Source organism: Megascapheus bottae, chromosome 3 (genome assembly GCF_031878675.1).
Source record: "Megascapheus bottae isolate mThoBot1 chromosome 3, mThoBot2.hap1, whole genome shotgun sequence".
Taxonomy (NCBI): domain Eukaryota; kingdom Metazoa; phylum Chordata; class Mammalia; order Rodentia; family Geomyidae; genus Megascapheus; species Megascapheus bottae.
The window spans coordinates 31,765,718-31,778,218 of NC_143511.1; the positions used below are offsets into that span (position 1 = coordinate 31,765,718).

General features: G+C 38.6%; 1 protein-coding gene across 1 annotated transcript in view; it reads right to left on the bottom strand.

The window, feature by feature from the left end:
* Positions 1-11,041, bottom strand: part of LOC150065224 (contactin-associated protein-like 3) — a 55,605-nt gene extending 44,564 nt beyond the window's left edge. The window contains 2 exon segments of the mRNA XM_090329340.1: positions 7,496-7,606; positions 10,912-11,041. Of these exon segments, the coding sequence (XP_090185466.1) occupies positions 7,496-7,606; positions 10,912-11,041 (241 nt within the window).
* Between the last annotated feature and the right edge of the window lie 1,460 nt (positions 11,042-12,501).

Sequence of the window (12,501 nt, forward strand, 5' to 3'; positions counted from 1 at the left end):
TTACAGGAGTGAGCCACCACACCCGGCTTCAGCCTGGCCTCTGTATCTGTTTGGCCTTGAACTCATGATCCTTCTGTCTCTGTACCTTGAGTGCTGGGTTTGCATCATCATGCCCAGCTGGGTGTGTTCTGTTCCCCTCAGCACAGGCTTTTTCCAGGTGTGTTTGCCTAAGATTCTGGGGGGAGGGGGAGGGCTTATCTAGTCAGCTCATTAGATCCAAATAACAACTTGAAAGATTATATGGAAGCTCTAGGGTGAAAAAGACTGAAAAAAAGCCACATGCCAAAGACAAGGCTCATGTGTTTGTCAGACACATGACCTTGAGTCAGCCATGAAAAGTCATACATGAGGCTGGCTCTTGAGTTGAAAATGGCTCATAAGTTGAAAACGGCATGTAGGGATGGTTCTCATTTCCCTCAGAACTGATAAGAGTGACTTCATAATGCCTAAACACTATGCCACACAAATGCCTATTGTATGGGAATTCTATAGGAACTTTGAGTTTGGTTATATTCTACAGAGAAGATGCTCCCAAATATGGTCCCTTCATAATAATCTGGGAGCCAGGTACCACCTGAGCAAGCATCATGTCCTAAATTTAAAGCTTCAGTACTGATCAAAAATAAACTAAAGGGGCTGGGAGTTTAGCCTAGTGGCAGGAGTGCTTGCCTGGCACGCACAAAGACCTAGTTTGATTCCTCGGTACCACATACATAGGAAAAAGTCAGAAGGTGCTGTGGCTCAAGTGGTAGCGCTCTAGCCTTGAGAAAGCCCAAGGACAGTGCTTAGGCCCTGAGTTCAAGGCACAGGACTGGCATCAAAAAACCCACAAAAACAGTGGGGTACACCAATGGCTCATGCCTGTGATTCTAGCTACTTAGGAGGCTGGATCTAAGAGTCACAGCTCAAAGTCTGAGCAGGAAAGCCTGAGACTCCAGAAGTGGAGCTGTGGCTCAAGTGGTAGAGAGCTAAGCCTTCAACCATAAAAGCTCAAAGACAGTGCCTGGACCTTGAGTTCAAGTCCCACACAAGTGCACGTACACACACACACACACACACACACACACACACACACACACACAAGCCTAGGCTGGAGTACTGGTCATCATTTTAGGTGTGTTGTCACACTCATTACCAGAGGAACTAACTGAGCATACTCATGGGCTGGGGGTGGAGGAGTGGGTTAGGAGGGAGGGGCAGTCACCAAGGCTTCAGTCCGTTTTCCTTAGTTTTACCTGGAATGCCTTTTCTGGTTGCTAACTGGGCTTTGCTCCTTTCAGTGTTACAGACTATGTGTTTAGTTCTGTAAATCATTTGCTAGATTACTGAATCTATGATAGTCTCATAACCCTTCTACGCATTAGTCCACTCTCCGGAGCAAGAAATCAGAGATGAATTCACCAGAACAAGAAATCCCTTTATGAAAACTCAAGTACCAATCTTACTCTACTTAACCCAGTAACAATAACCACAAGACAGAAGCAGACTCTGGGCATGCTTACATGTCCCAGGATAAAAGGCAGTCTATGTGCTGACTTTCTCAAAGCTCCATAGGCTAGTGCATTGGCTTTTTTTTTTTAACATGACATTAGTAATTATGCTCAAAATAAGATATAATGAAAATAAACATATTAATACTTTCATTAACTGTGACATTTCTGTATACAAATATAGGCTAAGTAAGGTAAAAGTAATTCTACCATATGCTGTGCTTTTAAGGTATGGCTGCCATCTATTTAAAAAAAAAACTATTTCTAAGTGATAATCACAGTTCTGCACTCAAAGAAAATATTAAACAAGATTAATCCCAATATATTTAAAATGTCTCAAGATCAAATTATTATTTTTCAACTACATACATATCTAAAGTTTTCCTGGTAGATTGTAGAGCCAAAATAGCTGTTTCTTATTCCAGTTATGCTGGGTTTGAGTTGGCATCTTGTTGTCTACAGGTTTATACAGAAAAAGGATTAGAAAAGACAATCTCTGAAAGAGGAGCCTAGAGGAGAAGGTCAAGAGAAATGACCAGGCAAAGAAAGTACTGAAATGATTTTATTCAGTACAATGAATGTAAAAAAAGTTGGTCTCAACTATGGAAAGCAGTATGGCAGTTCCTCAAAAGACTAAACATAGAGCTCCCCTATGACCCAGCAATTCCCCAATCGTCCAGAAACAAAGGCATACTAAATCCACTAGCATAATGATGTTCATTGCAGCACTATTTACCATAGCAAAGATATGGAACCAACCCAGATGTCCCTCAATTGATGAGTGGATCAACAAGATGTGGTATTTATACACAATGGAATTCTATGCTGCTGTCAGAAAGAACGACATTGCCCCATTTGTAAGGAAATGGAAAGACTTAGAAAAAAATCATATTAAGTGAAGTAAGCCAGACTCAAAGGAACATAGGCTCAATGGTTTCCCTCATTTGTCATAAGCAGTAGAAACTTTGGGCTCTCCTAGCAGAGATTTACAATAGAACAAAACCTAGATACATAAGGCCATATAGTATGATGCTAAATGAAAGGACCTCCAGGATATTGAAACAAAAGCCATATAATGAGCAATTGTTGTCCTTAATGTACTATGTTATCTCTCATCTCTTTTGCTGTCCCTTGGTTATCTCATATTGTTACAGTATTTCACCTTGTTATCTGATATACTGCATATATACGTATTTGGTTATTTGAAATCGGATAGGGAAAGGGGGAAAACAAGATAAGGGGTGGGGATGGGGGGAGGGAAATGGGGACCAAGACATGAGAAAGGGTATCAATGTGTGTGAAGTAATGCACCTTCTATCTGGTGAATATAATGTAGCCCTTCTATTAATTACAATAAAAATATATGGAAAAAAAGAAAAAGAAAAAACAAAAGAAAAAGAAAAAAAAAGTTGGTCTCATAGTAACTGAGAGTAAAATAATGGTTACATAGCCTTCAGAGCCTGGGAAAATAAGTAGGAAGGGGAGGGTAAAAGCTATTATTTAATAGGTACAAATCACAATAAATTATAATTAGCCAGGGCACGTAAGTTCTGATTTTCTAGAGAACAACAGGCTGGCTGCACTAATGCATATTTATTTTCTTTTCTATTTTTTGTCGGTCGTGGGACTTGAACTCTGGGCCTGGACGCTGTCCCTGAGCTCTTCAGTTCAAGACTAATGCCCTACCCCTTGAGACACAGCACCACTTTTGGTTTTCTAGTGGTTAATTGGAGGTAAGAGTCTCATAGACTTTAGTGCCAGGGCTGGCTTTGAAATGATCCTCAGATCTCAGCCTCCTGAGTAGCTAGGATTACAGGCATGAGCCACTGCGCCTAGCAACTAATATATATTTTAAGATAGCTACAAGAGAGGATTTTGAATGTTTTGCTACAGAGACATGATATTAGAAATGATTTGTATGCTTTTACCCTTTATCGCCATTATGCAGTCCATACATATCTGAAAATTTCACACTGCATTCCATAATATGTACAATTACTATGTGCTGATAAAATGATATTAAACTTAAAAGAATTTTAAGGGGCTGGGAGCATGGTACAGTGCACACCTAGCATGCACAAAGCCCTGGGTCCGATTCCTCAGTACCACATATTCAGAAAAAGCCGGAAGTGGTGCTGTGGTTCAAGTGGCAGAGCACTAGCCTTGAGCAAAAATGTCCAAGGAGAGTGCCCAGGCTCTAAGTTCAAGCCCCACGACTGGCAAAAAGAAAGAAAAAAAGTCATCATACCATTTCAAAAAAATGAAAGGAAGGAGAAAAGAACGGATGAGAAGAAGAAAAGGAGGGAAGAAAGAAAATATGAATGTGGGAAGAAGAAGCCAAAGAGAAAAGGAAAGAGGGAGGCAGGAAGGCTGTAAAGTTATCAAAACCAAATTTATAATTACTGAGGATATCACCAGTACATTGCAAGTTAAATTATACTAAAACAGCTTTTCCATCTCAAAATGTTCCTTGTTTTCTAGTTATCTGAGGGTCATCATGACACTGAAATCTTTACTTACTCAGGCTGGAATCTTTTACTTCTTTTCAAGCCCCATTTCTTTTTTTTCTTTTTTTAATATTTTTATTGTAATTAATAGAAGGGTTACATGATATTTGCCAGATAGAAGGTGTATTAATTCCCATACATTGATACCCTTTCACATGTCTTGATCCCCATTTCCCTCCCCCCCACCCCCACCCCTCATCTTGTTTTGCCCCTTCCCTATCCAATTTCAAATAACCAAAATAAAAATATATCCAATATATCAGGTAACAAAGTGAGATACTGTAATGAGATAACCAAGGGACAGCAAAAGAGATGAGAGATAACATAGTACATTAAGGACAACAATCATTCATTATATGGCTTTTGTTTCTATATCCTAGAGGTCCTTTCATTTAGCGTCATACTATATGGCCTTATGTATCAAGGTTTTGCTCTATTGCAAATCTCTGCTAGGAGAGTCCAAGGTTTCTACTGATTATGACAAATGGGGGAAACCATTGAGCCTATGTTCCTTTGAGTCTAGCTTACTTCACTTAATATGATTTTTTCTAAGTCTTTCCATTTCCTTACAAATGGGGCAATGTCGTTCTTTCTGACAGCAGCATAGAATCCCATTGTGTATAAATACCACATCTTGTTGATCTGTATACAGAAATGTTCCTACCCTTTGTAGACTGTTTTGATCGTGTCCACAGATGGATGATTGCAGCAGCAGCTGTGTAGGCCCTGCAGTGAGGGGGAGGCAGACTGGTGGGTTGCTGCCCTAAGTAATCTTATGTCCTGCACCTCATATTCCCTTCCCAGACCAACTGATGCAGAGTCACAAAAGTCACACAAGTGAGAAAAAAAATAGGCAAACACTTTCTGTGACCAGTGTTCTGCTTTGCCTGGGCTCTTCTGCAGGTACAACATAAACCACATGAAAAGTCCGTGCTAAGCAGTTCTACCCCCCAAATACTTCTAACAGGGCTGTGGCCTTACCATTTTTCACTTTATTGTTCAACTGTCTCTTTTCTGAGTAGTTTCTGAAGATTCTTATACAGCATATATATATGTATGTATGTATATATATATATATATATATATACAGGATATATACAGCATCAACATGTACTAGAGTGTGAGCAAGTGAGTAATTTATCCATCTCTTATGTTTGTAATGTCAGCTTCTTCAAACTTCCTAAGCAGGACTTATTCCAAGTTAGATGAACTCAGGAATGTATTGTCTCCGTTACATTTCTAGATCACTGAGCTCTTTTTATTTTCTTCAAACAACTATAGCTGACCTGTTAATATCATAATGATATGTCAGACATGAGTTGTTTTAATTAAATATATTGGAAGTAAGTTGAACTTTTACTTTGGATTTTTTTCCTCCTAGTGTTTATAGCCTCTACAGTACCCAAGGCTCAAATCAAGGAACCCATACTCTTCTGTCTCTACAAGTCAGAAACAGAACACATAACCCCTAAACCTCTTTAAACTAACTTCAGGACTTACTTGATTACTGTAATCATTTGGAAGCCATTAGGAAGTTGAGATATTAGATTGACATTAGAATGACCACTAGAATAGAAATCACTGTTTTGAAAATGTAACTTTAGCTGATATTTGTTTCATGGAGAGATATAAATTTTTAATTTTTTGCCAGTCCTTGGCTTGTGCTCAAGGCCTGAGCACTGTCCTTGGGCTTTCTCAAGGCTAGAGCTCAACCACTTGAGCCTCAGCACCACTTCTGGCTTTTTTCTATGTATGTGGTACCAAGGAATTCCACCAGCCTTTCTGATCATTAATAAGACCCCGTGCTTGGCACATGGGCACAATGAACTCAAGCTATTACTAATCCATGATCTTTGAAATATTCAGTTCTGTAGTTATTCTAACAATTAATTCACATGCGGCAGCATTAACTTTAAGTTGCAGTTCCTAAGCTCATTCATCATGCATAAAAAAATTAACTTTCCCATTAAAACTCAACTGAACAACTAATGAACTGTTCAATAAAATGAATATCAGGAAGGGGAAATAGGTGAGGGGAGGCAATAAAAGGGAATCACATGAATAGAGGGAGGAAGGCGAACAAATGCAGGCATGTTCAATGGACATTAAATAAACGTTGAGCTACATAGCTTTAGGGTATGAATGGGAAGGGAGAAATGGAGAATGAAGGAGCCATACAATGAGTGATTGTTGTCCTTAATGTACTATGTTATCACTCATCTCTTTTGCTGCCCCTTGGTTATCTCATATTGTTACAGTGTTTCATTTTGTTATCTGATATATTGGATATATGTGTATTTGGTTATTTGAAATTGGATAGGGAAGGGGAGAAAACAAGATGAGGGGTGAGGGGGGTAGGGAAACGGGGCCAAGCCATGAGAAAGGGTATCAATATATGGGAAGTAATGCACCTTCTATCTGGTGAATATAATGTAACCCTTCTATTAATTACAATAAAAATATATGAAATAATATATATATGAAAAAGATGCATTGTCCTCATAACTGCGAAGTAAGAAATTGAAATCTCTTTGTAATCTACTTGAAAGAACAAAAGAAAGAAAGAAAGGTAGGTTAAAAGAGAGTGAAACAGGGGAAGGGTTGGGGAAGGGAAATGGGGACAAAAACATGATAAAGGGTAGCAATGCATGTGAAGTACTGCACCTTCTATCTGGTGAATATAAACGTAAGCCCTCTATTAATTACAATTAAAATTATATGAGAGAAAATAAAATTTAACAAATAGAGAGTGTAACAGAATCTGTGGGTCTCCCTGCATTCATTTAGTCAATCTACTAAACTCTTATTTGGTCAATAGGAAAAGCAAGGTACTCAGTAATACTAGGCTAGCATGAATAGACTAATACATTTTCAAAGAGTGAGCCTATATCTTCCTTCACAAGGTTAGGATGGACAGGAATCCTTATTTTCAATGGTGGATTGCGGACTTCCCCCTACTGAGGTACATCCTGGGACTTGGGCATCTCCCAACCACAAGCACATCCCAGAGAGGCATCATGTGTTACCTTCGTTACTTTCCTCAGTAGTTCTGAAATTGGCTCATGCCTTTATTGGTTTTAGTTTTGGTTATTTTTTATGACCAGATCACTTGACTAATCTCATAGAATTTTTTTAAAGGAAATATTTTACAACTAAAACAGAATGAAATAATTGGAAATAATATATGACTCCAATATATCTTTTCTTTCAGTTTCCCTCATGAACATTTACTGTCATTTAGTACAGGGTAAAGATATTAAAACAAAATAAATACAAACTTATAAGCATGAAGGAAGCCAGCAAATGATAATATGATTAATCTTTTCCTTAACTTCAAATGCATGCATGTTCAATGGACATTATATAAAAGTTGAGCTATATAGCTTAGTTATGTAGTTAGTAGTTACGTAGTTAGTTTTTCAGCTAGAAGAAGGGAAAATAACTAAGAATATAGATTCTTTGAAGGAGATGAGGGTGGACTGACAATGGCAGACTCACCATCTCTCCTATTTAGACTAGCAAATGCAGGCCCATGGCTGCTGGACAGCTCTGAGCTGCTGCTGAAGGAGGGCCGAGGCAAGCCCGAGGCCAGTGGAGCATCACAACTGCCTGAAGAACAAGGAAAAATCATCATCACACACAGGTTAACATACACCAATGAAACTGTTCCTACCCTCTACATCCTCATCTCTCTTCATTGTTAGTTAACAGGTAGAAAAAATGCTCGAATTTGCAGCAATCATCAGTTTTGACTGAGATATGCTAGTAACTGCATAATAGCAAGCTCTCCCTGAGAATTAAAATCTGATGTGTAGCATTTGCTGTTTTCCATGATTGTAAGTATTTCAAGTTTGACCAGAATTGAACCTATCTGTGGGGCATTATTGACCACAAGGTTGGAAAGTAATGCCTAGTTTCCCACCTCGTATGGCATTTTCTCCACGCAAATACAAGATATGTGAATAGCCACTAAGCTTAGAGCATAGGTACGAGTCATGAAATAAATAACTACAGAGAATTTACATCTGTTTTGCTTAACTGGAAGTTTGTATGATTTTCTTTCGAATAACCACTATTTTGTAAAGGTAATGAGTGGTTCATACTGGCAAATAAAAATAAAACCAGCACCTGATTATTGAATAGAAAAAAAGTATTTTTTAAGATTAGGAATCAAAACTTAAATACTGAACTGAAAAACCTTACCAGTATATAGAAAAACATAAGAAGGATGGGAAATAACCTCACATTTCTAGATATTTTGATTGTGTAAGTAGAAAATCAAAAGTGAATTTTTCAGCTACTTCCTTAATATATTAGAACTCATATATTTCTAAACATTATCTGTACTTTGAAAATATAAGGGCTAATATCAAATGGCTATAATTCATAAGAAGTATCTAGGGGCTGGAGTATGGCCCAGTGATAGAGTGGTTGCCTAGCATGCACGAAGCTCTAGGTGTTGTGGCTCAACTGGTAGAGCACTAGCCCTAAGAAAGCCCAAGGAGAGCCCCCAAGTTCCTGAGTTCAAGCCCTAGGACTGGCAAAAAAGAAAAGAGAAAACTAAAGCTGGATCCTTACATGTCACCTGTACCAGAATCAATTCCAAATGGATCAAAGACCCTGAGATAAAAGCAGATAACCTGAAAATTTTTACAGAAAGGAATAGGAGATACACTAGAGTTCCTTGGCACAGGTCGAAACTTTCTTAATAAAGGCCCAGAAAAAATAAAGGCCCAGAAGCACAACAAATTGAAGGGAAAAAAAAGGTTAAACAAATGAGACTGCATTAAACTGCAGAGATTCTATATGGCAAAGGACATAGCTAGCAAGTTAAGTAGAAAGTCCACAGAGTGGGAGAAGAGCTTCACTAGCCATACCACAGACAAGGGCCTCATATCCAAAATATACCTACAGCTCAAACAATTGAATCTCTCAAAAACAAATCCTCAAAGAAACAACCATCCCATTAAAAGGTAGGCTAAAGACTTAAAGAGAGACTTCTCTGAAGAGGAAATAAGAATGGCCAACAGACACTTCTCTGGCCATAAAAGAAATGCAAATCAAAACAACTCTGAGATTCTACCTCACTCCAGTTAGAGGGGCCACGATCAAGAAATCTAATAACAACAGATGCTGGCGGGTATGTGGCCAAGAGGGATCACTACTACACTGTTGGTGGGAGTGTAAATTTGTCTAACCACTCTGGAAAGCAGTATGGTGATTCCTCAAAAGACTAAACATAGAGCTCCCCTGTGACCCAGCAATCCCACTCCTTGGCATTTACCCAAATGTCCAGAAACAAGGACATCTAAAGTTACCAGCACCACCACGTTCATTGCAGCATTATTTACCATAGCAGTGACATGGAACCAACCCAGGTATACTATGTGAAGTTATTTCTTTCCTCTCTTTTTCCCCCTTATGGTTTATCCCCTGTTATTACTGTATCTGACTTTGGTTCCTAGTGTATAATATATACATTTATTTCTTTGTGTGAATTAGGGAAGGGAAAGGGAAAAAAACAAGATGATGAGACAAAGGACAAAGGGTGACCAACATAACAGTGATTTTCACAAGGCAATATGTTGAAAATGAAGTTTACAACTTGGGACGAGGGGAGAGGGAAAGTGGGAAAAAAAAAACTACAAGAGGTAATAATGTTCAAGATGCAATGTACTCACTACCTTACAAATGTAGGAGTAATCCCTCTATATATCACCCAGACAATAAAGTAAAAATTTTAAAAAGAAATTCCATATGAATGTTAATATCAGTTTAAGGCTATTTCAAATAAAGAAAAAGACCTACTGGAAGTTTAGTAGTCCTGACATTAAATCTGTAGGTCAATTGGAGGAATACCTTTGAAAACATTAAATCATCCATCCATAAACAGATGAGATTTATTTCTACTTTGGGAATATTTTTAACTTCTTTCAGCTGTCTTTCAAAAGTCAGCATACAAACCTGCACATCTTTAATTTATTAAATATTTTATTCTTTGTGGTACTATTATAAATAGGATTGTTTTTTGAAGCTCATGCTCAAATGTGAATTACAAGCTTCTAGAAATGCATTGGATTTTGAATAATGAGTTGCCATACTACATTTTCATTCAACTTGTGCAAGCATACATGCATATATATATATATGTATATGACCGAATTTCTCTGTACAAAAACTTTACAATGAAATGGCAACTATGTTAAAAAAAGAAATCTGAAACTTTCCATAGACAGAAAAACATATATATAATTGGTTTATCTGTCCAAACCTAAGTGAAATTTTCCATAGACAGAAAAAAATATAATTGATTTATCTGTCCAAACTAAGTGAAATGAGACTTGAACTTTCTAAACCCTTGACACCCTTCTATATCTACTTATTCTATTTTTCCTCTCAAGTAAAATACAGTTTCAGGCTTTTTTCATTAAGCATAGCTCCCTAAGAAACTGCCATTTCTTTTCATTTCTTTGGCATGTTAATTCTGTGTATACATACTTGCATTAATGGATCTTTAAGTATTTGCTTTTGAGTGAGACTTAAAATTCTGCCACAGAGAGCTGGGAGTTTGGCATAGAGGTAGAGTGCTTGCCTAGCATGCACAAAGCCCTGGGTTCAGCTCCTCTATACCACACACACAGAAAAAGCTGGAAGTGGTGCTGTGACTCAAGTGGTAGAGCGCTAGCCTTGAGAATGCCCAAAGACAGTGCTCAGGCCCTGAGTTCAAGCTCCAGAACTGGCAAAAAAAAATCTGCCACAGAGAATGAAAAAAATTCATATATTTAATTCCTTAACACATCCCAATGGAAGTCATTCTGTGAAACTACCCCGCAGATGGACTTTGATACCTCTTGCTCCATGCACAGGCATAGTTTGGAAAAGAAACAGGTGTCTACATTCAGTGCCCACCTAACAGTGGATCTTCTGACGCCGGACCAGGGAAAACATCAGGAGAACCTGGAGATATTTAGGGATCACTTCTCTTAAGACTGGAGCCAGTTTATGTTTACAACGTTCAGTGTTCCTGGTAGCTGACTGCACCATGCAGGCCCCTGAGAACTGGTGAGTCTCAGAAGCCACTTCCCCATCCATTCCAAGGCTGTATTCATGCCACAAAGCATGTTGCACGCACACCCCCAATCTGTCTTCATACTTCACACCCCAACTCTAGTTCTTACAGGCAGAATGCAATGTCCTTGGAAACCTGGCATAATTCTTCAACCCTTTAGCCCCACCGAGCTCACAAACTTCTGTGCCTTCACAAATGGCTGAAAATATACACTACAGGAGGAATCATCTTTGTCTTTATCTCTACCACTCCAGGTGGTAAACTACAGTGCATGCCATGAGCTTAACTTTACCAGATTTATCTCCTTAACTATGATACCTTCGAAGTCCAACCCTGTATGACAATGGAAGAGGCTTCCAAAGGGATTTCTAATGTGTCAGTTACTCATTCTAATAGCAAATATGGTAGTATCTTTGCCAGAATAAATTCAAAACAGTCATATCCCCACTGTTCTTGGCTTTAATTAACAAATGCAAGACTTTATACCCAGGACAGAGCAATATCCAACTTTAAGTGTTCTGTTTCCACTTGTAGATACCGTTTACTATTTTAGGAATGTATTTATAAATTTTTCATATGTGTGGTTTTGGGGCATTGCATTAATTCAAGGATATTTCAAGAACTGATCTGGATTAGGTATTACCTGTATGAGCTTCTTAGAGCTCATGAATTTATTTTTCAGACTAAATCAAGAGGAACACTACAGGAATACTTGTACTTAAGTAACACCTCAAGTTCTGTAGCGTGGAGTACATTACACCATTAGTGTTTCCATTTTTGGATCAGAGCATTGGTGCATTGGTAACATCACATAGTTTTGAGAACATTTTAACTTGCATAAAAGGCATCCAAAAATTAAAATCTAACTGGCAGAGAACGTTTACCCCATGTGCATTTTCTTTCTTCCTTTTTTTTTTTTTCCCCTGCCAGTCCTGGCGCTTGAACTAAGAAATGAACGCTCCCACCCAGAAAACTCCAGAAACATTCCTTGGAGACATTCCTTGGAGAGTGATGTCTGTCACATGGGGAGGAACTAAAGAGACTATGTATGAGACAGCATTCCTTGAGAGGGAGGTGTGTCACAAAGGAGGGCTAGGAGGCTGAGGCAAGCCTGCCTAGATAGGAAGGTGTGACCTCCAAGCCCCAGTGTGGACAAACTCACATCCCTAAGCATTATAATACACATGAAATCCTTTTCCTTACCATCCAAGAGAGCTTTTGCGGCCACTGAGGTTGGCAGAGATGAAAGCACCTTGTAAATAAGCACTACCCCTCTCTAAGCCCTCTTAGCACTGGAACCTGCCTTGTGGCCATGAATAAAAATTTGAGATCCAGTGGATCTTCCATGGTCTCTAACAAAGGAATGTCTCATTCCCCCTCCTGTAAAATCTAGGGGTTCTCCCATGTCTGCCATAACCACAGTGTGTGTTTCTAG